The sequence below is a fragment of the Populus trichocarpa genome, chromosome 8 (assembly GCF_000002775.5).
Source record: "Populus trichocarpa isolate Nisqually-1 chromosome 8, P.trichocarpa_v4.1, whole genome shotgun sequence".
Classification (NCBI taxonomy): domain Eukaryota; kingdom Viridiplantae; phylum Streptophyta; class Magnoliopsida; order Malpighiales; family Salicaceae; genus Populus; species Populus trichocarpa.
Genome location: NC_037292.2, coordinates 3,412,340 through 3,439,839, shown reverse-complemented (window position 1 = coordinate 3,439,839; position 27,500 = coordinate 3,412,340). Strand labels below are relative to the sequence as shown.

Here is a 27,500-nt window from a genome sequence, read left to right as displayed (position 1 = left end):
CAAAAATTGTAAGTAATTACAGATCCAAGAAGAAAAAAAAATCAAGTTGAACTTTGTAATAATATCGTGGATTCATGGTGTCGTTTTATTGATAGCGAGAGTGAGATTACAAGACAATATGGAACCACACAGGTTACGATGAAACGTTAATAAAATAAGCTTTCGAAGGTAATTGGACATTGTTTTAGAGTACAGGGTTACATTATTCTGTTATGTAATTTCAATGTTGGAATTGTACTTTATAATAGGAAATTTCTTGTTTCTTCATCATCAGATTCGAGTGTTGATAAACTAGTTTTGGCGTATCTAAATTGATAATTCCGGAAGGGATACCTTGCATTTTGAGGCAACTTTATGCAATTGCTACCTATCAGACTGCAAGGAAAGTGAAAAGCAATTTGAGACAAAATGCAAACCGCAATGCACTGCCTCGCACATATAAGAGTTGTTTTTCTTTCATGCCAGATCAAGCAATTGCTAAACCATGGCTAGAAAACTTCTTAGTTACCTACGACAACAAAAGGAGTTTGGTAAAAGTTAAACTTTAATTTATGATTTCATGAAAAATAAATCACTAACTAAGCACCTAACCTGGGACCTAGCTAAATGTCATCTCCCCACCAAACATATATATATTAATCTCCATTTCTTTCCTTTTCTTTTCCAGGTTTCGTTGTTGATTCAATAACCATCATTATCTTATAATTACTCATCTAAATTTGTGTTCTGTGGGTGAACTTTGCAGATGGAATTTGTCATTTTCATTTAGAAAATCAACTCCCATGAACAGCTCTGATGCACTCAAATTTGTCATTTATATCATCTCCAATAAAAACCTTTTGTTTTGTAACCGTCCCCAATACCAAAATCCCCCCAAAACTAACAACGCGTTCTTTCAATTAATGCATCATTTCAAGCAGTAACCGTAGCTCTCTCCCTCCCTCCCTTCATTGATCTTTCAAAGTTTTCAATTATAAGCAAACGAAAGCAAAGCCCCAACCAAGGGAAACAGTACATTAGTAAACAAAACATCATGGCTTTTCTTCAGCTTCTCGTTCAACTATTCATTTCCTTCATTTTATTGCAATCCAAGCACTGTCTCTCTTCAAACCAACCACCAATAGTATTAGCTCTAAGAACCCAAAAGCACCGTACTCCTATCTCTACGCCAAGACTCTTCTCCACCACCTCAAAAACCACGGACAAGCTGTTATTTCACCACAACGTTACCCTCACCGTCTCTCTCACAGCTGGTACACCCCTGCAAAACATTACAATGGTCCTGGACACAGGGAGTGAGCTTTCTTGGCTCCATTGCAAAAAAGAACCAAACTTTAACTCAATTTTTAATCCCCTTGCCTCCAAAACATACACTAAAATTCCCTGCTCTTCACCAACCTGCGAGACCCGAACCCGTGACCTACCCCTACCCGTTTCCTGCGACCCGGCCAAGCTCTGCCACTTCATCATCTCCTACGCGGATGCCTCCTCCGTCGAAGGAAACCTAGCATTTGAAACTTTCCGGGTCGGATCGGTGACGGGACCTGCAACCGTTTTCGGGTGCATGGATTCGGGTTTTAGCTCCAATTCAGAGGAAGATGCGAAGACAACCGGGTTAATGGGCATGAACCGTGGTTCATTATCATTCGTGAACCAGATGGGGTTTCGAAAATTCTCGTATTGCATATCGGATCGCGACTCGTCCGGTGTTTTGCTTCTCGGGGAAGCCAGTTTCTCGTGGCTTAAACCATTAAATTACACTCCTTTGGTTGAAATGTCGACCCCGTTACCCTATTTTGATCGGGTCGCTTACTCGGTTCAGCTCGAGGGAATAAGGGTAAGTGACAAAGTTTTGTCTTTGCCCAAATCGGTGTTTGTGCCGGACCATACCGGTGCTGGTCAAACTATGGTGGACTCAGGTACCCAATTCACGTTTTTGTTGGGTCCGGTTTACAGTGCTCTAAAACAGGAATTTCTGTTGCAAACGAAAGGGGTTTTAAGAGTTTTAAATGAACCTCGTTACGTGTTTCAAGGAGCAATGGATCTGTGTTATTTGATTGAACCGACTCGGGCTGCTTTGCCAAATCTACCGGTTGTTAACTTAATGTTTAGAGGAGCCGAGATGAGTGTATCGGGTCAAAGGTTGCTGTATCGGGTTCCGGGTGAAGTTAGAGGGAAAGATTCAGTGTGGTGCTTTACTTTTGGAAACTCTGACTCGTTGGGAATTGAGTCCTTTGTGATTGGTCATCATCAACAACAAAATGTTTGGATGGAGTATGATCTTGAAAAATCTAGGATTGGATTTGCTGAGGTTAGGTGTGATCTTGCTGGTCAACGGCTTGGCTTGGATGTCTAAAATTTAGACAGAAGTACCAGAGCTACTCTAGCACCCAGTCAGCTCACACGTGGGGGCTAATCAGGTCTCCATTTTCAGCTGTTAAGGAACATCGTTATCAGCCTTCGATGAATGGGGGCACCCTATTTTAAAGACTGTACAAGGTTTAGCTGGTTTTTGGTAGCAATGAAAAGTTGGTATTATCGGATCGATCCATGAGTTATTGTCCAATCCATGGATGACCTCGATGCTCCAGAGGTGGCCCATTGATCGGACAGTGTCGGAAAGTGAAGGAAATTTTGGATCTCGGAGCATCAAATGTTGAAACTTGCGTGATATTATTCAACTTACTTTCATTGCTTTTATATTTGTGATTCTTGAATCTCTGAATTTGGTGAGACTGGGGCCAGGTGGTAAAGTAGGGTTTAATATTTGAGGACAGTTGGTTTACGGATGCCATGCCCAACACATTTTACTAGGTGTGTACCAAAACATGCCCTCTTGGCTGTTTTCTGAGACTCGTTTCTTTGGGGCTACAGCAGAGATGAGGTGAAATTTCATCATCAATCACGATGTCTGTCCCTCTCATGTTAAGGTACTCTCCTGTCTTTTCATGCAAACGCACTGCTTGTAATCGTAGATGCTTTGTTGGTGATTACTGCTTCTTGGTTTCGAGATTTTCTGTGCCAGTCTGGCACTGTTAACTGTCTTACGACTTTCGTATGTCTAGTCATTCAACACTGTACGGTTTGACCAAAAAAACTTTTCCTTCAAAAAAATCGCACCTAAATTTTTTATTTTTTTGGATAAATTATGCATTTACCGCAATAAAATTAAAAAAGCTTAAGAATTGATGTATGTTTAAAAAGATTTGGTGAATTAGTATAATATCACATTGTTGTGTTTTTAAAGCTGATGAGATTAAATAGTGTTATTTCTAGTTCAACTGATAAACTAGTTTGTAATGATCAATAAAACTGATCGACTGATTTCAAAAATAATAAGAAAAATCTCAACACTGACGAGACTGGAGGGGATCTTGGTAAGATATTTTATATCTAATGATTTGATGGTTTGAGTAGCGACACATTAGCTATTCTAAAAAAAAACCTCCAGAAACTCCTATAAAAATTTGAACGAGATCTAACAATTGAATCAAAAGTTATAGTTGTTTTGAGTTGTTATTCATGTTTGGAGTTATCAGACCTCCTCGAGTCTAGATCTATTCTACTGGTCTATAAATATATATGTTAAGTTATCCACATAATTTGTTTTAGACAAACCCTCTTTTAATTATGATAAATTTATATTTGACTGTTCAAAAATCACTCACTACTTCGAGAACATTATCTTTTTTATATTTTAATTAGAGTATATTTTTTATTCAACAAGTTGAACAAAAACATATACTGACTCATGAAAAATATTTTAAAAAAATAATTTAAAATTATAATTTTGATGTAAAATGATTGATCAATTAATATAACTGGATCTAAGCAGTCCACTTATTGAGATAAAAGATTGGAATTTGGCAATATCATGCTTTTAAATGTGATGTGATCCAACTGTATCATTTTGCCAATTTTTTTTGAACCAAAGTTAATTTATCATTTTTATTTATTTATTATGCTAATTTAAAAAAAAAATCTTATGTGCAACGCGAATCTTAGTTGTCAGTAAGAGGGTAGTTTGATTTTATTAATTTTTATTTTTAATTATGGAGATTAGCAGATCTAAAGTATAAAGGTCGTATAATAATGAAGGATTGTACTTGGCTAGTTTTATCTTTGACAAAGTAGCAGTACAGGTCCTTCATTTGAACGAATGAAGTGGACTTCTCATGGATGCCAGTCTTTATTTCTTACAAGGTGTTTCTTTTTGCAGTCTAATTATACTTTTAAAATATTTAATTTTTATTTTATTTTAAATTAATTTATTTTAATAGATTTTCAAATAAAAAATATTTTAATAAGTAATAGTTACAGCAAAGAGGATATTCAGGTAAAAGTTGAGTTCATACAGACCAGACCTCATCCTTTTCATTTTTCAAGCTACGCAAGTGGAGTTCAAATCGGCCTCACTCTTCAAGCTGGGCTCGGTATTCGGTCCACAGACTCTGGTCTGCCCATGCGTGGCCTAACATTGGACATTGAAAAAAACTTTGAGAAGAAGATTGAAAAACACCGTGCAGAGATTGCTGATAAGATCCAAATCGACGATCCAAAATGAAAAAAAAAAAAAAAAGTTTTCGTCAATTTTTTCACTCTGATCAAAACACATACAGTCGACATCAAGATTAAAGAATTTATGAGATTTTCATTTTTCCCAATATAATTCAAGTGTTGAATATAATCGCTAAAAAAAATTGAAATTATTGACCATCAAAACTTAATCAAGCCCTCTCTGTTTATTAAAGCTCCTGCGTTCTTTTGCTTGTAGCAGTGCCTTAATAACTTGAGTTTAGTGTAACTTAATTTATGTTTGTATGACTGTAATTTGATGTGATGTAAAATGATTTTTAAAAATATTTTTTAATTAAAAATGTATCAAAATAATATTTTTTAGATTTTTTTATTTTTAATATTAATACATAAAAAACATAAAAAACACTTAAAAAAACAATAATTTAATATTTTTTCAAACAAAAATAATTTTAAAAATAAAAACTACCAAACACTTAAAATTTAACAAAATTAAATAACAGTCTTTAGGGTCTTAGAAAGTATACATTTTCTCATGATACTTTAACCCATTCATAACATCGTCCTTTAACACATTATTTTTTTAAAAAAATAAAAGTGGTGGGGTGAAAACACTTGATCGAGGAAAGGGATATTTTTAACGAAAATCTTCTAAATTGAAGATGGTCGGCGTTGATAATTATATTTTGCAACAAAAGAAGAAAGATACAGGCAATGCTACTGGGAGCATTAGAATTGAGTAAAAAATCCGAGAAAATTAAGAAAATTAGAAAAAAATAACTAAAAAAACCAAACCGTGAAAAAAAACCAAATAAACATATTAAAATTTTGGAAAAACCAGCTGGTTCGGCTTCGGTTTTATAAGCCTAAAACTGAAAAAACCGAACCAAACCCAAACCGGCAAAAAACCGAACCAAACAGGAAAAAACCAAGCCAAACCGGTTTTGGTCCTAAAAAAACCAAATAGAACCGAACCGAAACCAGTCGGTTTGACCCGATTTTGGTTTTTTTTAAAAAAAATAACCAAACTGAATTTTTTTTTAAAAAAAACCAAACCGAATAAAAAATAATCACCTCTAGAGAGCATGAAGTATTCAGATGATGAGCTGACACGCATTGTGTGCTTCGAGCAAGTTACTGTAGTTTGGGGAGAGAGGCCTGTATCTTGACTTGTTTACATTAGTATCCATTTATTTATTTATTTTTGTTTTATAAAAGTTTTTTTTTTTAAAAATTTTTTATTTTTAATTTGATTTAATAGGTTGATATTAAAAATAATTTTTTAAAAATAAAAAAATATTATTTTAATATATTTTTAAATAAAAAACAATAACGGTCACAATTTTAATCACCAACTACGACTCTTGCAGCGGTTATTTTAACTTCGCAGCACCCTTTCGTTTTATTAACCGAGTACTAGCCATGGTTATGACAAATTTAAAGTGCTAAAACAAAAACCAACGTGCACTCTTCTATGCCTTTTGGTTTCTAACTTGCTTCCTTGGATAGTCAGAAACTCAGTTCAAACTTTCCTCATGCGGCTCGTTGAAGCAATTTCTTTGCATCTGCTATGTTGCAGTTATTTCAGTACTCCTTTTTCTTGTCTCTTCTTTCCTAAGCTCTTACCATCTTTCTCGTTTGGTTAAATAGTCCTGTATTAATTGATTTTCAAAAACGAATATTATGCGTGTGCAAAACAGTTATCTTTAATGGCTTTGCGTTTGTATTTAAACAGCGTTAAGATTTGACACCTCATGCAAGAAAATATTTTCATTTTGCAGTTCCGTGCGAATTGCATTGGCCCATGGCTACGGCAGGGAACATGCCCTGTCTGTGATGGAAATGGACAAGGTGGATTGGATGCTTCTTACATGCTTTCGTTACAAGCACTGGCCCATAGTTTGATGGATTTAGAAGCTAAATATAATGCATATATGAGCTCATTGATAAAGATGGAAGGTCTCATTTTTAGAGTGCAGCTTAGCGTTTGTGCAACACTTGATTTAACATTACAGAAATGAAGGTTCCTGTATAGTCAATGTCTTAGATATAAGGTGTATAACAGTGCTCTAGAAGCGCAGAATGATGGTTATATTCTACCATGATATCAGCCAAACAATCTCGGAAATAGATCCGAGAATCTTCGTTCAGAGCCGAAGGCTGCAAATTGAAGCCTTCAATTTTCAGTGGCATACATATGCTTTCAGAATCAGTCCAAAGCGGGGTTGCTTTCTCAGCTTTCTGCACGGTTGTAGCATTTATTGTGCGTTCAGGACGCTATACGAGGATGCTTCTTTTACTGAGAAATTGAAATTTTACTAAGAAATTTCAGTTTAAGATTGGGGTTTGGCGGATTATCGATTTGAAAGAATTGAAAGGGAGGCTAAGGCAGCCTGGATTCTAAATGACATTAGAGCTTATTTGTTTTTATAATTTAAAAGTGTTTTAAAAAAAATTAAATTTTTTTATTTTGTTCTTTACTTTAAATTAATTTTTTTTAATATTTTCATATTATTTTGATGTATTAACATCAAAAATGAATTTTAAAAAATTAAAAAAATTATTTTAATATATTTCTAAACATAAAATACTTTTAAAAAATAACTATTACTACACTCCAAACCCTCCCTTCAAATTACCCCCCTTGAAATTTTTACAAGGTGGGTTATTGTTTGCATACTGAACTGAAAAAAAATAGTAAATGTGCAGGCCAGGCAACCTGGGCCTAAATTCACGAACCTGAGTGTCTCCCAAGTTGAGATCGGGCTTAGGCTGTTGCCTCGAACCTAAATCTTCCCATGCTGCTGCTGCCACCCCCCTAAAAAAAAAAAAAAAACCTCCTCTACCATGAGCCATTTTCTACAAGACCACACATCGCACAAGCAATGGTTGATTAATAAACCCATCTAAGAAGAGCACACCTCATTACTCAATGGATTTCTTCTTAAAGCTCTGGCACCATAATGTGTTAACCATGTGATTTCAACAAGGAGGGAGCGGACTCGGGATCTCCAGCCCTTTGCCTCGTCTAAAAAGATCAACTCAGTACACCATCCAAGGTGAGAGCAGATTCGGACTTGAACTGTCTCAGAGACATGGGGGCAATCTTGACAAGTCCACAACACTAAATTCATGAGAGGAAGGCTAAGATATTAATCACCCATATAATCTAAAGGTCTTTCATATCACAACATGCTCATTTGCTGCATTCAACTACTCATATATCGAATATATTTTCTTCATTGGCCTTATTTTCCCTTCCCTTTTCCCTTTCCTTGACCTTTCTTTGATTCCAGCTTGGCTTGCATGCGGGCAGCAGCGGCTGCTTTAGCCTCTTCTCTCCTCTTCTTTTCTTCCTCTTTAGCTGCAGCAGCATGCTCTCTTTGCTTCTTCAGCTCCCTGATTCAACATTAAATCATGCGACATAAAGCCATTTTATTGCATGTCAATGTGGAAAATTGCAAGAAACAAATTTGTCAGATTCATCTATTTTAGATGTACAGCTTACTCTAGCCTAGCCCTCTCTTCTGAAACATCGGTTACACTGGAACCCTTCCGTGGTCTGCAGGCCACTAACTCCACCTCAAAGATAAGAGTTGCGCTGTTTAAAGCATACAAATATCTGATCAGCAGAGGTACAGATCCCCATTTATATGATAGAGCAAAGACAATTACCAAGAGCATGCTAAGATTTTAAAGCACTCCAATGATGACCGACAATTGTCATGCACAAACTGGCGCATTAGACTATTTATCCATACAAGAAGAAGTCCTTATATAAGTTTCTTATATTGTGACTTACAAAAGAAAAAAAGGTGAGAAATACATCCTTTGTTAGCATATCTCAAAAACTAGGAATCAAATTTCCCACATAGAATATCCTAGACTACATTCATAACTATCCACAAGGAGAATTGGATTACTTGTTTAGAAAAACACTCAGTCCAACTGATATCCAACAAGGTTTAAATCTTGGGGGAGATTCAAAGGGCTGTCTAAAGGGGAGGTCTAAGTCAATACAGGGCAAAATTAAGGATGGGCTTCCTATTAGCCTTTATGGGTCAGTTTAAGATACCTCGTTGATTGTGCACATATGCAGATTTTAATTAATACTTTCAATAGGTCGTCAATAAGGGTGCCGGTATGATTATTCAGCCTGCCTGGGTTGAAGATGGTGGTGGTCAATAAGGATTCTGACGAGATACTCAACAAAATCAGGTGAAAATGGTGGTGATGGTGGCAGTGGGTGATTCTACTGAAACATGCCAAAAACTAATGGTTGTAATGCGATATTAAATAAAAGAATGCTTCAGAGTTTGCAAATGTTTTAGTTAATTAACACAGTAGACAAATAATTAGGCAATGCTTTTGGAAACACAAGACTCCAAAATATTCATTTCATTTCCAGTATATCTTTCTTAGGCCTCTGGTCTTGAGAATGAATATTCCTAATTCACAGGCAACGCATTTTCGATACCCAACAAGTCTCTGTAACAGATAAGTAAGAGGATCTAAATAAGAAATTAAAAAATATGAATCTACATTGACATACTCAGTTGGGATATCTGGCGGGGAACCTGCACTGCCATACGCATATTCTGGTTTGCAAGTAATTTTTGCAACCTCCCCGACCTGGTATGACCAAGAAATGAGTTACAATACATGTATAAAAATCACAAAAAACTTAAAAAATTTGTATTGAGAAAGAACGTTTAAACCTTCATGGTTTTCACGGCAATCTCCCATGCCTGAATCACCGAGCCCTTCCCAAGTTCAAATGAGAAGACAGTGTTATCCTCGCGTGTCGTGTCAAAAACCTCACCGGTTTCAGCAAGCATGCCCTCATATTGAACTGTTCAAAGCAAGAATTCATATCCTATTTGGTGTTCTGACAATGAGTTGGTTAATATTAATAAAAGTCGACAAAAGCAAAACATACCATCAACAAGAGGAAGATCCTCCGAAGGACAAATCGCATCAGCTTTTCCTTTCCTCAAGATTGACTTGAAAACACCTCCATCCCCGGATAAATCAATAGAATCACCCATGGCTCCTCAATAACCTAATCCATCCGATTAAATCAGATAAACGGTTAGTTAGCATTAAACTAGAATCAAAAACCAAAAGACAAATTTAACGACAATTCCGAGGGTTTTAATTACTAATCAAGAAATTAATACCACTTCATTTTGCCCCGCATTTCTATATTAATAAACAAAAAAAAGTAATCAAATGCATGACAATCGAACGAAAGTTCAAATGACACAGTAAGAAACAAAAATTAGAAAAAGAGAAACTGCGATGAAATTATTTTTTTTTGTTTACTGACCTGATTCAGTGATAGAGCCGAGAAACCGAAAAGAAACGAAGAAATCAGGTTGAATCGCAGACGATATATCGGGGGAAATGGCGTAGATATCGGTGGCCATAGGCGTCTTGTGAGGTTTTTCAGTGAAACTGTGGAGCTAATTTCTTTTGTGTGAAGAAACGAATATTCTGCGCGTAAAATGGAAGCGTGGGCTTGCAGCCCGATCCACATGTAGAAAGAAAGAAAGTTAAGGTCTATGGGCTATGTTGTTATTTTGGGCCCAAACCGTTGAAAGCTTGGATCTCTTGGGCTCAGTTGTTTCAGCATCGGATGAGTGAGTCTAATATTAGTTCTAAGTTTTTAATTTTGTAGACTTAACAAGTTTATATAGTTATATGTCGGCGCTCCAATGCAGGTCGAATTAGATTTTTCATAAACATAACAAAAAGCATTTAGGTTATAGAAAATAATTGGATATTGTTATTAAATTCTGTTTATTATATCAATCTTCAAATTTTTCTGACTTAATTCCTTATTTAAATTTAATATTAAAGCATATGAAAATTATTCTGATATGAACTTGTCGACTTAACTAATTCAAAATTAACTAGTTGACATCTATAAAAAATTTGAGGATGAAATAAAACAGTAAAAAAAAATTAATAAAATAAAATATTTTTGAATGAGATTTTTTATAGGTTTAAAATTATACCATGCTAGGGTTAATATGACATGATCCATCCGAAGTAATCAGTCCAAAACAATCTAATTCAAAAATAATCTAGTTGACGTCTATAAAAATTTGAGGATGAAATAAAAAAGTAAAACGAAAAATTAATAAAATAAAATATCTTTGGAAGAGATTTTTTGTAGGTTTAAAATTACACCATGCCAAGGTTAATATAACATGATCTATTCGAAGTAGTCAGTCCAAAACAACCTAATTCAAAAATAATTCAGTTGACATTTATAAACAATTTGAGGATGAAATAGAAAAAGAAAAAGGAAAAAATTAATAAAATAAAATATTTTTGGATGAGAATTTTTTTATAGGTTTAAAATTACACTATGCAAGAGTTAATATGACATGATCTATTTGAAGTAGGCCGTTCAAAATAACCTAATTCAAAAATAATCTAGTTGGCATCTATAAAAAAATCGAGGATGAAATAAAAAAATAAAATAAAAGAATTAATAAAATAAAATATTTTGGATGGGATTTTTTATATGTTTAAAATTATATCATGCCATGGTTAATATGACATGATTCATTTGAAGTAGTCAGTCCCAAACAACCAGACGATTATCTACAAAAAAACTTAAGGACACCTATTAATAAAGTAGGTGTGTTGCATTTGAGTTGTTTTATGGCCTGTTTAGGATTGTGGTTACGATTTAAAATATTTTTTGTTTAGAAATATATCAAAATAATATATTTTTTATTTTTTAAAAATTATTTTTGAAATCAGCATATCAAAACAATTCAAATATATATAAAAAAATTAACATAAAAAATTAAAATTTAAACAAACACAGTTTCAACCGCATTCTTAAAAAGACTCTCAGAATAGAATCAACTCCGACCCATCTGCAATCTACGTATTAACGTTTTCTTTTCCCTTGACAACAGTATAGTTAGTATGATTAATAAAGAATAGAAAGCATGATTTTATCTTGGTTGTTCAGTTTTCCATGCCTGGGACCATAGTTTAAAATTAGTAACAAGTAAATACCTTCAATATTCTAAAATCATAGCTTTTTAATCACCAGAGCCATGGCTATGGCCGTGGTAACATCTGTATCAAATTGGCTGGGAGGAGAGGGAAAGAGATCTCAATGGAAAAGGAAAAACAGGGTTAGGGGTGTCAAGTCCGAACATGGGAGAAAGTGTTTCAAAGATGGTCAAACATTAAGCCATAACACAATCCAAATGAAAACGCAAATATCAACTTCAGAAACTCAACATTTAATACTCGTGGGAGTGTAGTAAAAGATCACATCCAAAGATACCATGTCCATGTCTTCGGAGCCGACGAACTCAGAGGGGTGGGTCCCTGCACCCTACGTTCCAGTCCCTACCTTTCAATAATTGCTCAAACCTCCTATTCCAACCAATCACAATCCAGAACCAAAACTAACCCTACACACCTTACACTTGCGACCCACCGAATACAAAACCATCTCCCTCGTGATGGCGGGTCCCTTATTCCCACGTGACCATCGGTTCACAATGGACGGAGACTCCTTTCTTCTCTCGTTTTTTTTTTATTGGCTATATTCTCATGCAATGGAAGAATTCCAGGTTTTGGAATATTTATCTCCATGCGCTTGATCAGATTACTCACTCTTGCGTGTCCAGGATGTGACCGTTGACCAAACAGGGACCTGGAGCGCTGCTTTGTCGTGGGACCCTTTGAGAACCCGTGCGTGGGTCAACGATCAGAATGGGTCCGCTAACAGTTTAGCCTTTTTTTGACAGAGTTTGGGGCTTTTCTCTCAGAGCCCGCACAAAAAACATTTTCCTGGTTCTTCTTTCCTTCCTCCTAAAAAACCCACAATTTGTTGCCTTTGAAAACAAGGCTTGCTTTTGTTTTTTTCTTCGTCCACTCACTAGATGTTGTCCGAAGAATAATAATAGATTTTTGTTTTGTTTTGATCTTATTATAGCTAATGTCCCATGAGAGTATAAGAGTATCGTTTTCCTTTAACTGGTGTGCATCCTTCAGTTCTAAGCTATTTTACTATTTTTTTTTTATCCATAAAAAGTATTTATAATAGAAATAATTCTCTTTCACTGTATTAAAACTAGAGAAACAAATGTCATTGAAACTCAAACTTGACTTGTTTTATTCGAGAAATTGACACTGTTTAGTCAAACTTACGTGTGCAGTATATCATCCATTTTCATTATCGTAAAATGAAGCGTGATAAAAACAAAAAGTTGAAGTAAATAATAATCTTTAATGCATATTTTACGCCGAAAAGAAAAGTTGAAATTCTTAATGGAGGCTACTCTAAATAGACGTGGACCGGGTCAAGGGAAAGTTCACGCTAGGTGGCTCGCAAGTCTCACATCAAGATTGCAGGAATCAATTTGCAATGATCAGTGGGGATTTTGTGTGTCCCAGAGAGAGTGAATATTTATTTGAGATTTACCACGTTTAAGCACAGAACCTGTTTTTGTCTTAAATATCAAATTACTATCATTAGAGCAACTGTAGAAGAGTGATTTTACTTGCTGTTCATACACACACACACCAACCATCTGGACAAATCAAGATAAATCTCACACTGGGCATCGTTTTTTAATCTCTAAATATTTAACAAATTTTTTGCATGGTAGTGGATAGAATCACTCAAATAAATAATGATGATGATCGCTACAGGTTTGCGAATGAAACCCTAGAAGATCCTAACTTAACCAGTAGAAAATGAACCACCATTACAAATGCAAGAATCCATTAAGAGTCTTGATGACCAGAATCACAAGTGGGAGAGGATTTGTGGGGTGGCCATGATTCCTTTTTCTTCCGGAGCTATTATGCGCAGGTCACCTCCCTCTCTACTAAAGCTAAGGAAGGAGATAATGTTTTCTTTGTTAATTTCCTTTTTGTTTTTGGTGAATCCTTTGGCACGCCAAGCTAACTTTAATGATTAGCATTGAGATCTTAATTTGTTATGGAAGTGATGTTTGTCTGGTTGCTAAAAGAGTGCATATAAAGAAGAAAATGCTAGGGAAAAGCAAGGTGTTTTTTTGACCATAACGAACAAGTAACTAAGACCGGGGAAAAGAAGAGAAAATGGAAAGTGTTGGGAAATAGTGAAACCCTATCTTAATAACTTGCCGTGGGCCAAAATTTGAAAAGGGGAGTGCTGCCATTAATGACACCAACGATCATCAACCACCATTGAATTCAAACTACGACAACAGAGTACACACAGTATCAAACTACTAATGCATCTGGGCACGTCACGAGAACAGACCGTATCCCGATTAGGTATTTTCGGCTCACAGGAATGTAATATATATTATTTCCAATTACTAAATGCACCTTTTTTTTATATATTACTACTCCCAATCCACCTTCTCACCTATCTATTTATTGTGAAGACGGGTATTTTTATTTTTTATTGTGATAAAGAGAAGACCATGTAAGAAAAAAAGTGTAGTTCATGCCTTTATATTCATAAATTCATGCCTAGCAAATCAGCTAAGAGATTTTTTTTTTCTTTTTGCGAAGGCAGAATTAACCCGACGTATACTGCTAATAATCTTACGAAGTGATCACTCAAATAAATGCCGAGACTATGTTTTTGTGGCTTCCGATTTTGTATACTATGAATTGATATCTTAACTAGTCTTTTTTTTTTTGGCTTCTTACCAATGGATTAAAAATCTATTCGTATGGAACCATCAAGTAGATGATCCAGTGCTAAGAGCTTATGACTAAGAGGTTTGCTTTCCTATGGTCTCAGGTTCAAGCCATGTGGATGCTAATATGATGACCACTGAAGGCTTACATGGTTGTTAAATTCAGGGTTCATGGGATTAGTCGAGGTACGCGTAAGCTGACCTGAACACCCACACTAATAATAATAAAAAAGAATCTACTCGCATGGATTAGATACATTACTTGAGATCACTCATCATAACCACAAAATACGAATTTGAAAATGTTGTGAAAACAATGTTGCTTAAAAATTTAAATTTTTTTTATTTTTTTATTTAAAATTATTTTTTTATATTTTTAAATCGTTTTAATATTAAAAATAAAAAATATTATTTTAATATATTTATAAAAAAATATTTTAAATTATAAGCACTTTTAAATACCTCAAACTCAATAACATAAACGGATCAAGGTTAAGATTTATCCACTACGGGTAGATGAGATGATATATATGCATATTATTAGAATACACAGTGGCAAGGAAAAATGACCCAAATACTTTATTACCGAGTGGTAAGGTAAGGATTGTCGATAAAAAGGAAGTAAAGGTATCTCGCGACTGTTAAATCTATAAAACCATCATGAAATTAATATGACGTGGCACACAAAATGGAAATAGGATCATTAACTCAATAAAGGCATATAGCATCATATTAATCTTGAGATATATAGTTTAATTAGTCTAGTTTTAAATTTATTTTTTTAAAATCATTCTTAAAGTTTTTGAAGTTTTATCTAATTGTTAATTTTAAAAACTTAAAAAATTGGTCGAGATACGTAATCCGAACATCTAATATTAAAAAAATAATAAAAATAAGACATCTGCCACGTGAAATGTGAACCGTGAAGGATACGAATTTGGGAACCCATGTGTCCATCAGCTAATTCATTGTCAGCCATGAAGCCAACTTGCCTTTTCCAAAGCATCTACTGTACTACTACTGTTACTATATAAATTATTACACTATACTCGCACTATATATATATATATATATATATATATATATATATATATATATATATATATATATATATATATATATAATCAAGTAATTTCCGATCTGTAACACACGCCAAAAAGTTTGAATTCTTAACCGTGCTTTCTTATTTTTAGCAATTGAAGCTTTATGTTCCCAAAGGTTTCTATTTTATAACTAGTCGTCGTCAGAACCCATGATGATAACACCACACTACCGATCCAGAGTCTCAAGCCTCAACATCAGGGAGCCCAGGTGTAAATAATCTCCACAGAAAGAATTACCCCCACTGCACTTGCTATTTTACCCTTCGCATGCCTCAGAGATGTACCACTGATATTGTTCATGGGAAAAGTACAAAAAAAATACCCTGAACTGGACAAGAAATCGAAGTGGTCCTCACTCCAAACTGTGGTCAATGGTTAAAGATTGCAGGATATTACAGTGATTTCGAACATTGAACACGGCACTGTAATTCGTGCTCATCAACTTCCCTAAATCTGATTATGAGCCCTATCAGTTGAAAATGATAAAAAGGTAATTAAATTGTGGTAAATATACATACAGTAGAAGGAAGTAGCAAGTATGATATTTTCTTCAAAATGAAGCTTTAATGGCTGTCATAGACTCATAGCAGTTAATATGCAAAAATAATTGAAGAAAAGGGCATCTCTTTTGCACTCCTTTGGGGAAGGACCCTAATAAAGAGACTCTCTCTCTCTCCCACGTTGATCCATCTTCATACTGAGATGACTATCATTATTTTATTAATTATCAACATCCATGATAGTATTAAAAATTCAAAAAATGAAATAAAAATAATAACTAATGCAGCCAATCATACCAGACCCACCCAGACGCACCTGTAGTAGCTGCAATGGTTGAATGGAATCTCTCTGACTCTCTCACAAAGTCCAGAGATAGAAGAAACTAGAGTGATGTGAGATCACACCCGTCACTTCAATCATTGAGACAAAGAAAACCCAGAAACGAAACGGAGAAACAAGGACAAAAATGGATTGTAGTGAACATAGAAGCATAATAGCGAGAACTATGTTTGAACGATCTCTCTGTCATATTAATCTCTGATTCTGAAAGTGACAGTAACATTAAGAACCCATCTCCTTCTGAAGAGTTCCCGGAGCCCAAAAAAATCTAACCCAAAAGGCAAAATTTAGAAAAGAAAACGACTAAAAAATCTTAATTTATATACATGTATATATATATATCTTCCTTCCTCTTCCTCTTCCTCTTCATCCTGGATGCCCAGAAAATGCCTTGACAGTGGGTCCTTTTGAAGCGAAGCCCAAGACACCATCTCATTGAGAGAGAGATAAATCTCTTAAAGAGGCTAAAAAAAGATAGAAACTTTGGCCAAAATTTCTCTTGCTAGATCCCTCTTGCCTTTTCTTTCTTTCTCTTCCAATTTTTTTTAAGCATCGTTGTAGTCTCTCCAGCAAATAAGCATTGTGACGCACCTCCTCATGATGTAGAACCTAGCTCTCTGTTCTTTAACAAGCCTTGCACATTTTCTTGTAAAAGAACACCTCCTTTGAGATGAATTCTTCATTAGAGAAGAAGTTGAGGATCTGCTTCTTGATGACCCCTCTTTCTTGGTCAGCTTCCACTTCTCATCGAAGTATAATTGTGGTGGAGCACTTGCACTGTGAGCGAGAGTATTAGTCATGACAGTTAACAAAGAAATGAATTCTCAGAAAAACTTATAAATATCTTCTCCCTCTTTAGTAGGCTTGGAGGCAAAAGAAGAGAGATGGAGAAAACAAGAGTTACGAGAAGGGAAAACGGATCAGTGAGGTTTGTTTGTTTTTCAGTAATGAGATCGAGTCACTGAGGAAGGAACATTACGGGTTAGGGCTCCTATTTATAATGAGTGAAGAGTAAAATTAAAGAATAATAAATAAGATGTAAAAATCCATTTCTTTGTCAATAGCGTTACTGTGGCTATCACCCGGGCCTTCTTCGCCTCGAGAGACCCATCATATAATTTCTTATTGTTTAATTATTTTATACAAAATATCCGTATTTTATTGAGGTGGGTTCCCAATCAGCACACGTCATCGGCCATGGAAGGGAGAAACGAGGTGAAGGAAATATTAGGGATGGTTTGTTTTTACATTACAATATTAAGGTTCTTAATGTGTTATTGTAAGAATTAAAAAAATATTATTTTTAATTAAAAAATAACATTTATTACAATAACAAAGAACCACTAATGCAAGAAATCTCACTGTGCTGTGTTTACAATAACAAATAACATTTATTACAATAACATTTTTGGGTCGTTTATACAGTTATCATTTCAATCTTGCTTTTTGACGGCACTGATACCATGTTTCTGCAACTTTACAACTAAATGGCATTTTGCTTTTGTAGTAGGAGCTCTGCCAAATAAAAATCTGTGATGCAATCGAGCCCGTTGATTTGGGTTTTTGTCTTTCTCGTTTATGCATTTGTTTGAACAGGATCGGGCGGGGTTCGATGCCCATTAGTCCCGAGAATAATAGGAGCAATGTTTTTTATATAATACAATTATGTATAGTAAAAATAATCCAATAACTTAGTAAAGTGTTTATAGAAGCTGAAAATTAATAATGCTACCTAATTGTTGGCGTCGACACTGGCTTTTAATAGAATTGTGTATAATAAAAATAATATAATAAGCAGAAAATAAATAGAGTTACTTGACTGTTGGTGCTTGGTGTGGGTCGAGGAGGAAGGCAGATGGGGTCGAGGAGGGAGGCAGATGGTACCAATCACTTAAAAAAAAATTGGGAATATATTTTTTGATAAATTTTTGCGTGTTTAATTGTTCGAGGAACAGAGATAATCTTGTTATACAGGAATTGAACTTACTAGAAGTACTCTTCGAGAAATGTGATTTCTGATGTGCGGATCACTCTAATTTATAGTATAAAAAAGAAAATGGCACCTTCCACGTAAGAATTATAGAGATACCGTGAGAAAAGGAACAGATTCAGTGACCTCCAGACGAATTTTCTTACAATACCGGGCCAAAATGAAAATTTAGAGAGTCCAGGTGCATATCGTTTCAGACTTCAGTGACTAACATCAAAGCTTCTTCGTCGACTCGAAGTTACTCAATTTATCATGATGTCATCCATTGGATAGCCTTTTTCGAGGCCCAGGTTATAGCTTCAGCACTTTCAGACCTAGAATCAGAACACAAAGATGATTTCTTAAGAAAATGGGTAGGCACCTAGTTAGCTCTTAGAACAGAACGTAGTAAAATAAAGTGAAACCATCCAAGATTTTTTATCTTCTTGATCTCTTGCACAGGAAAGAAAAGGGTCAAAAGATCTTCTTGATTTTCACTACAGAATCAAGAAATTCGCAGGTGGCAAATCATCATCGAAAGAATTTGTAGTGGTGTCGACTGTAGAAAGAGAGTAGAGTTATTTCTGATTACTCTAAGTAAGTGTGAATGGATGGTCACATCTCACACTAGATTGACCAGGACAGTACCGTTCTTATGTCTTTCGTCTTTTATTATTATTATTATTATTATTATTAATGTTCAAAATGTACTAAATTACTATTACTTTCTGCAGTTGCGATATTAACGAGATTTTGAGATGTTAGATTTTAGATGGAATACTTGATTTTGGGTTGCATAAATTTTGATTGGATTTTTGTAGCGCTGTGAAATCTAAACACGAGGATATACGGTGACAATTAAAGAGAGGTACTCCCTTCGCCGGGATTCAAATGGTAGAAAAAAAGAGTCTCTTTGTGCCGGTAATTTTATTTTTTTACTGTGCAACTTTCAGATAATTACGAGAACCAGTCGTTGTGTCCGACTCAGTGCGTGGTTGTGTTCTAATTACGAAATGCCTCTTCTTATTCAGGAAATATAAGTTTGAAAAATAGATGATTATTATAAAATAGGATGGCATGTATTTACCGATTTACATTTTGTTATTGAAGAAAAGTTTCAGTAACAATTTCAGTGAGCAATTGCCTTCCATCATTTACTGCATGACAAAATTACATGTTTACTATATTTAGAGATTTTTTTTTGTTTTTTTCAATATTTTTGTTTTAAAATATATCGAAGTAATTATTTTTATTTTTTAAAACTTATTTTTAACATTAACACATTAAAATAATTTAAAAATATTAATTTAAAATAAAAAATATTATTTTAAAAAAATTAAAATACAAAAGTAAACATACCATTGCACGTGCAAGAGCACCGGCCACCATGACAGTGTTTTTTAAAGGAGTTGCGCACTGCTTTGCGGTTTCTCATTTTTAGAGCTTTTTATATATATATATATAGCGGTGTAAATGGAAAAAAAACACAATACTTGATATTTTTTTAAGTAAAGCCGTACTTCTATGCCGTTCGAGATTATTGTTTTTTGCGCAATTAGTATCCAATGAATTCACATAAACCTCGTGGATCTGTGTTATTTCTAAAACTAGAGAGTGGGTTAATTAGTGTATACTTGCCAAGGCAATATACGATGATTTTGTAAGAATATATTTTAATTAAAAATTAAAATAGAAGCTGATAATAGAGGAGACTATTCTTTTTTTTTTTTTTACGTGGGTGTCCGGGCCAGCTTGCGCGCACCACGACTAATCCCACGGCCCACTGAACATCCTACAAACCCAGTGGGCATGTAAGGCACCACGGAGATGACAGACATGCACATGAGGACTCGAACCCAGGAGCAGCAGGAGGAGACAAGCCCCTCCCACCGCCAGGCCAAGACGCTCAGTGCTAGAGGAGACTATTCTTGTTTATGAGATTAGAGGCTGTTTTTATAATCTTAAATTCATATGGACATGCCAATATTAAAAATAGAATTTTAAATGTTCAAGTTACTTGTGACTATAATGTTGAACTACTTAAAGTTGTCTTCAATTTATAAAATTCAAAATGATAATATAATTCATCTTTAGAAGAAAAGCTCAATTATCTGTTAGAGAATAATATAAATTATATCTTTAAATCTTATCTAATAGTTTAAGCTATTAAGTTAAGATGATATTTTAACATGGTATCAGAGTCTTGATGATTAAGCGGTCACGAGTTCGAATCTCACCATTCTTATTTATTTGATAAAAATTAAGCACAATGTAATGTGGACCCGTGCAAGTTTCAAGTTTAAAAGACTTTCACTTGAGGGGATGTGTTAGAGAATAATATAAATCATATTCGAAACCCTTATCTCATAGTTTAAGATTTTAAATTTAGATGTTTTATTTATATTTGAAGAGAGCATTGAGAATAATACTAATTACTAGACTTCGATGTGATTTTTTTTCTTGATTTGTTTTATATATTAAAAGAACAAGAACACTCAATTAAGATCAACGGGAAGCATAGTGATTCCAGAACATAATTTGTACCGATATTACAGTCAAATTTGAATTTCATCAGACCCGATGTGTGTGTACACTACACACACACACATGCATATAGACAGAATATCCGCCATTACAGTATTGACTCTCTTTTTTTCCCTGATCAGAGTGCTGGTGGCTCGATTAATTAAACTTCGATCTAAATGCAAACTCGGGGACTTTCTAGAACTTGGCAAGATTTAACTGGCGAAATAAACTTGTACCTATAGGCATGCATGCTTGCTACAATGGAGAGAAATGATTACGTGGATGTGACCGTACACGGTAATGAGCCGACATGATTTTCACTCGGGTGTACATTTGATCAATCAATTGCAGGCGATCACCTACAAGCTACAATGACAAAACGAAGGAGACCGATGACTGATGGTTGGCGTGCTTTCTATTTTAAGCACTAGGAAAGGGTGGACCCATTATTCTATGGCTTTGATCATGCGTGCCTCTGCCAACTGTGGCGGTGGAAGGAAAAAAATGCTATTATGCATCCATGACCATTGATATAATATGACAGAGCCACGGTTGCCATTAATAAAAGTGTACTCGAAATTTATAGTAGAAGATGTACTGTACATTTTCATGTGGGTATAATTAAAAGGGTATTTTATCAACATAGCATGATTTGATAAAAAAAATTAAAAAAATAACAAGTCAGAAAAATATATTTCAAAAATAGTATATTTTTAACTCCACTGCTATACAGAATATGGTTTTATTAACGATAATTAACTGATTGCTAGTTAACTAATTCAAATTAATAACAGTTTATTTAAAAATTTTAAAAAATAAAAATATTATTTTAATATATTTTTAAATAAAATATACTTTAAAAAACAAAAATATGAAATTCCCGCAACAAATTAGTTGTTAATCCAGAGATGTGTAGCTCAATTAATCAGGTTTTGAGTTTGTTCTTTAAAGATCATCAATTCGAGTGTTATAAATCTCAGAATCATTAAAGATTCACATAATTGTTAGTTTCAGGATTTTAAAAGATTAGTCGATGTAAAATATCCATAATAAAAAAAAAAACAAGAAGAAGAAGAAAGAGTGATGCACGGGTGGAGCCGTGACTCTCTCAAAATAATTCACTAGTGTATAATTGCACCACCCTTAATGGTTAAACAACAGAGGCCCAGTCCTCTCCACTTCTAACCGCTAACCTCGTTTAATCTATGAATTATCAGAAGAAAACTTTTCACGGGATCAGAAACTCGTGCCTTGTCTCCTCACATCCGTCCAGTGAATGGAAACTGGCACCAAGATCATGCATACGACCAAATTATTTATTTGACCAAGTTGATCGTATACTCGCTCGAAGACAAATCTTGAAACAACGAGTCCAAAAACTGCTGTGCTAGTTAGTGGTGTAGCCTTAGCTATATTCGACCGCGCTTGGAGGTTGAATTTCAACAAATGTTGCGAGCTTAGAATTTTAACAAATCGATTTCAAGCTTCGCTATTGTTTTTTTTTCTCTTTTATTTTGAAAACTATAAAGAAATCTGCAGATAAAAGTTATACGACGCCGATGAACTAGAAAAGTAAAATAGAAGGAATGCTTAAAATATATCGGGCACTCTCCATTTGTGTAAAATATGTACGCGCAGGCGAAGGAAAGCATTGTTCTTCTGGAGTAGCGTTATATTGCAGGCTGATGATGATCACATGTGGCACATGACAACAATGCCAACAGAGGCCAACTTTTCATGGATTATTTATGCATTATCTATTATATGGCAATTTAATTTAGGGTAAACCATACTCCAATCCTCTTAACTGTGTTATATTAAGTTTCGGTTTCCATGGTTTAAAGTTTCCATATTGACCTTATAGAGTTTTCAGAAAAGTTCAATATGATCCCTTTCCATCAATTAACAAACTACAATTCATGATGGGATTTTGAATTTTATTGAATATTTGGACTTCTAAGGGTTTCTATAGAAAACTATCACGTGAATGATGCTCTGAGAGAAAAGATTGAGAGCAAACACGGAAAATTAAGTTGAAAATGAGCCTGTCCCATATTGAAATGTTCTGCAAACTATAAGGTTAACATTCGGAAGTCTTGATATACAGGGACTGAAATATATTTGTCTATTAGTCTAAAATCGAGGGTGCCCGTATCTCTTCGCACACGTGTCGGTCTGCGCCATGGACGCTTTGCGTCTCAGGTCACGGATACCGAAAGTCCTCACCGACTCTTCTCAGGTCAAGGAATCTCGTGCATGCACGTGTAAATAATTTAAAAGGTAATTTTCCAAGGCTTTTTTTTTTTTTTTTGCGTAGTCATTAAAAATAAATGACGAAAAAAATAATCAAAAGGTTCCATTTTCTCTCTTCATAGAATACTAAAAGGTTCAGCGGATGGAAATTAGTTTGATAACTTTTGGATTATGGTCGATCCATGGTCCCAGCTTAAAAAAAATGCTCACATGTCAACAGTTCAATAGCAAGAACTCTAGCATGGGGGTCGTGATAGATTGGTCTAATTGCAAATAGAGTTCGTTGGTTGCTTGAAGTTTGAACAGAATTATGATTTGAGATGCTCTATGTTGTAACATCGTAGCCTCCAATCAAGAATTTTTTAAAACCAGTTGTATATTAAGATCAACTCTTTTTTTTGGATATATTCGGTTAATGATGGCGTTTTGAGGATAAGAAATGTAAGCAGCTTCAAAGGCATCGAATTGCTCCTACTCGCTTCTCTCACATTCACATGGTTTAGGAATCAGGATCGACTAGTAAAAACTATCTTTGCTTTTGCGTGCTTGAATGTGAAATACAGAGCATTACATCAGAAGGATTGAATAATCTCTCAAACTAGCAGTCCTTCTCATTGGTTTTGTAACGAATCATTGACCTGGTTACTGACATTCAGACAACCCGTCGATTTTCTTCTCGTGAAGTTTCAATGCAATAATGTTGCGATGATTTGGTTGTCCTCGGAGGAAACAGGGTGCCTGTTTAGAATGGAAGTGCCGTGACATTTCTTGTATACCTCAATTCATCCATGCAGTCTGAGACAGATTTAAATACAATAGTGCAAATGGACTGACATCAAGTGAGTCCTAATTCAACAACTTCTTGAAAATTAGTAATCCCTAGAGGGTAAATCATACATTCGATGACATTAAGTGAGCATTTTAAGAACTGCAATGAGCTTTTCAAGGTTAGTAATGTGCACGTGTTCTTCAGCTTAGAGTTTCAGTTTGCCTTTCGAATGTACCTGTCTGGACTAGAACGTATGGACTGGTTTAGTTTCTCATTAATTTATGGGTATGATTAAGTGCATTTAGGAAAACAATTATAGCAAAAACAGTTTGTTTTAAATTTCTGGCAAAATCGTTGAGTGGTGAAAATAAATTCGAGATCAATTCGGATTAGCAGAAAAACTGATGCAGTTACAAGCCCCGGGACAATCTTTCGATGTACAGACAAGAAATTTCGATCGTTTCTTACGATTCCAAACCATATGATTTTCTCGTTCAGTTCATTGCAATTTTAATGGCAGGAGCTCCTGTTGTGAAAATCCTGAACAGGAAATTTCTTGCTTATTAGTGGCTTACTAAAATGGAGCAGAGTCTTACTCTTGTTAATAACTAAACCTTGACTAGATCCCATGAATCAGAAGTTGAAGGAAACTGTAATGCTGCGTGTTGAGTTGCGTTCTTAACGTTTCATGAATACGTTGAAATTAAGACCAGCTCGGACGAGGAAGGCCAACAGTGTTCTTGGGAGGACATTTACCCTGAAGATATTCATCATCAGGTTTTCTGTCAAAGAAATTCCCATGGTGTCGTTATTTTTCTTATGATGATAAGCTGAGGTTTTCTCTCTCTCTTTTGTTTTAATTTTTTTTGATAAAATATGATTAAGTGAGTTCAGCGGTCAAAACTCTCATCAACTGCAAATTGGATGCCAGAATACTAAAGAATTCAATTTGTGACGTCAATGTTACGCTGCATTAAAATTGGAAATGGCCAAAATAAGGAACGAATAGACGTTGGCTTCTTGGGGTCATGAGGAGGTTCATCAAGAGACGTCTTATTTTTTCTTAACTAACCAATTAGCGCTTCTTGTCCTATTCGCCGGTGCCCTTTAATGGTTTCTAGATCAAGGTTCGGGACCACTAACAATGCTTTTGACCTGCATAGGCTAGCTTTGGTCATAATTTATCCTCCTCTTTCTGGATATGTTTTCTCCGGTTAGACAGGCACTGTTAAATCATCACGTAAACAAGAGTCGCCTGTTCCCCCTGTGACTTCTTTTAGTATCGTGCAGGAAAGTGTTCTCCTCTAAAGTTGCAGCAATGTTCTAAAAGCAAAGGTCAAACAAAGAGGAACAAACTCTGGTTCCAGCTTTAGTACGTGTTTGGCTTTAGAGGTCATGTGTTGCACTCGAAGTTGTGTAACAACATAATTCAAAGAAAACTTCGATATTTAAATCAGTGGACAAGTGATCTTGCAGGGTAACTTTGCCGTATGGTCACTTGTTTAATCAAAGTGGGGAGAGAATCTCACATGGTTCCATGACAGTAAAGCCTGGAAATTGATAATCAAACCTTTTGTTTTGTATTGGCACTATGCACTTAGCAGTTACTGCCAAAGTATTTCACACAACATCTACCTTGCAAAGCTGCCGGGCATAAGATAAATAATTTTGCAGAACTTTTCCAAGCCTTGATCAAATCTTTGTTATTAGTCAATTTGAAAGAGAGGGCCATTATGGGAACATTAAACACCATTACCCATGTCTTTGTTTAAAGGCAGTGCTTTTTTTTTTGTTCCTGTCGGAGTCTGCGTGACGTAGAATATGATTTGGAGCGGCCTGTATAATATAAATTTAGGTGTCATACTTATTTTCTAATCAGATGATTAATATATATAATGATCGGAGGAGATTTTCTGCCCCTTTGTGCTCTTTTCTGTGAAAGATAATGGCCTTAGAAATAATTTCCTCTCTCAAATTATTCCTATCTGATACGAATATTGTTATCCAACCGATTCTGCTGATGTCCAACGTAGCAAAACACAAAAGTTTCCCTTGTGGCAAACAATAATGCTATTTTTATTTTCACAAACAAGGAGAATGCTAGACTTGAAGGTCTTCATCATACGACAGTTTACAGGCATGGCCCATTGGCCCTCGGAGTTCTTCATATTCAATGCTTTATCTGGTGACTTCGCGACAGTAAGCATGTCAAGAGATGAACTGACATTCAAGGAACCTTAATCATTTGAACTAAAAGCTTCCCTTTGTCCCTATTGAATGTACCAGTTTCAAGAACATTATGCAGTGCTTCAGTCGATAATCATACAGGTTCTCAGGTCTGGTGGAATGCATTTAGGCTAAAATAGATTTTCGCTCGCTGCAAGTTTACTTCCCTGAACAAACAGGGCACTTATTTTTTCAAACAAGCAGAAAAACTTAATCAATTTACTTCAACTTCACTCATGTGTGTAGCATTATCAAAACGATTCTCGGACAGGGAAATTTCTTGGTTAGACAAATGATCATGGGCCAAGATTTGCCTTTTCCTTCTGAACTTCCACCAGAGTAAATTATCTCACTTGCTACAAACCCTGGACTACTTCATTAACTAGCTACCCTTTTCTGCAGGAAAGACCCAGCACAAAGTATTCTTTGAGCCATAAATATACAGCAATGCACCATTGTTCATCGATTAAATAATAGAATCACAAGTCTTGCCATGTTAAGGGGTTAGCTACATTTGCCTGGATTTCATTTGTTATGCTTTTAAGAACGCAAAGATGTATATCATAATAACTTCCATATATTGCCAACAAACATGTAAATATAATGTTAGTTGGCAACGAAAGTCAACAATTGCGCAAGGCTTTCTTTGTGAATTTATATGGCAGCAGCACAAATTTCTGGGGCTGAACCTGTTCAAATGAAGTTGGCATTTCAGTATTTTTGAGCTTAAAGTTTCTCTGTCCCAATTGAATGTGTCGATTAAATGAAGGCAAACTGTTCATACAAAATCATATCTTTCGTTACTAAAAGTAAGAAACAACTTTCTCGTTACCAGTAAATGAGAGATTTTTCTTAATTTCACTCCACTTCCACTCAAATGGTTCTTCAGATTTATACTTCCCAGAGATTTCCTAGTTCGCTTATATCCGAGACCAATGATTAGTCTATCTGCAAAACCTATAGGCAGAAAGAAGGAAATATTTTTTTTTATAAAAAAAACAGAATCTTGATCATACAGACAATTCTTTTCATGCAGATTGCTTATAAAAAGACCTCGGCTGCCTTGTATTAAAAATGGGAAATAATACAGTTGGCTCTTTATCAATGCCGATGAAAATCTATCATTACCTCCACTTTCAGGGAATAAAACACCTTTCTTTTTGGAAATACTATATGAAACAAAATTTCAAAAGCAGGAGCAGCTCCCTTAAAGCATGCCATGTTCTCAGGACAGGATGCACTCACTCTAAAATTATCAATCCTTTTCTCTCCCATTGGTTTCTATGGCATCTTTGTTTTGTTTGTGATTATCTGACTTGACCCGTCAAAATTCCCCTCAAATGTAATTTGCCATACCATACAAGCACAGAATTCCTTTTCCCATTCTGCACATGAACTCAAACAGCCCAATTAAGAAATGAAGAGAAGGAATCTGGGATCATTGGAGTAGTTATTGCTTTTTCTTAATATTTTGGCCTACTCGGTCGCATCCTTAGCTATTGATTTTGAATTTATTATTTCTTCTAGAATAATAACTCTGCTGCTTGTAATTTATCCTTCTTCCTAACCCTGCGTTGTCAAAGTCTTCTTTGTTGTTA

At 35.0% G+C, this 27,500-nt stretch overlaps 2 protein-coding genes across 2 annotated transcripts; one reads left to right on the top strand and one right to left on the bottom strand.

Annotated features, from left to right (window-relative positions):
• The first annotated feature begins 681 nt into the window (after positions 1-681).
• Positions 682-3,132, top strand: LOC7467558 (aspartic proteinase PCS1). The gene has a single exon (XM_002312070.3). The coding sequence runs from the start codon at positions 1,034-1,036 to the stop codon at positions 2,354-2,356; it is 1,323 nt and encodes a 440-aa protein (XP_002312106.1). The 5' UTR covers positions 682-1,033; the 3' UTR covers positions 2,357-3,132.
• A 4,015-nt stretch (positions 3,133-7,147) lies between these two features.
• LOC18101400 (peptidyl-prolyl cis-trans isomerase FKBP20-1) lies at positions 7,148-10,028 on the bottom strand. Its single transcript, XM_006379541.3, has 6 exons — positions 9,866-10,028; positions 9,476-9,598; positions 9,255-9,388; positions 9,089-9,168; positions 8,045-8,137; positions 7,148-7,935 (listed from the first exon to the last, which is right to left on the bottom strand). The coding sequence occupies exons 2-6, from the start codon at positions 9,582-9,584 to the stop codon at positions 7,785-7,787; spliced, it is 567 nt and encodes a 188-aa protein (XP_006379603.2). The 5' UTR covers positions 9,585-9,598; positions 9,866-10,028; the 3' UTR covers positions 7,148-7,784.
• Between the last annotated feature and the right edge of the window lie 17,472 nt (positions 10,029-27,500).

Coding starts and splice junctions, on each gene's coding strand:
- LOC7467558 (XM_002312070.3), top strand. CDS start 1,034: ATGGCTTTTCTTCAGCTTCTCGTTCAACTATTCATTTCCTTCATTTTA.
- LOC18101400 (XM_006379541.3), bottom strand. CDS start 9,584: ATGGGTGATTCTATTGATTTATCCGGGGATGGAGGTGTTTTCAAGTCA. Junction 9,169..9,254: donor TTGCCGTGAAAACCATGAAG/GTTTAAACGTTC, acceptor TGGTCATACCAG/GTCGGGGAGGTTGCAAAAAT. Junction 8,138..9,088: donor CCGCCAGATATCCCAACTGA/GTATGTCAATGT, acceptor TGCTTTAAACAG/CGCAACTCTTATCTTTGAGG.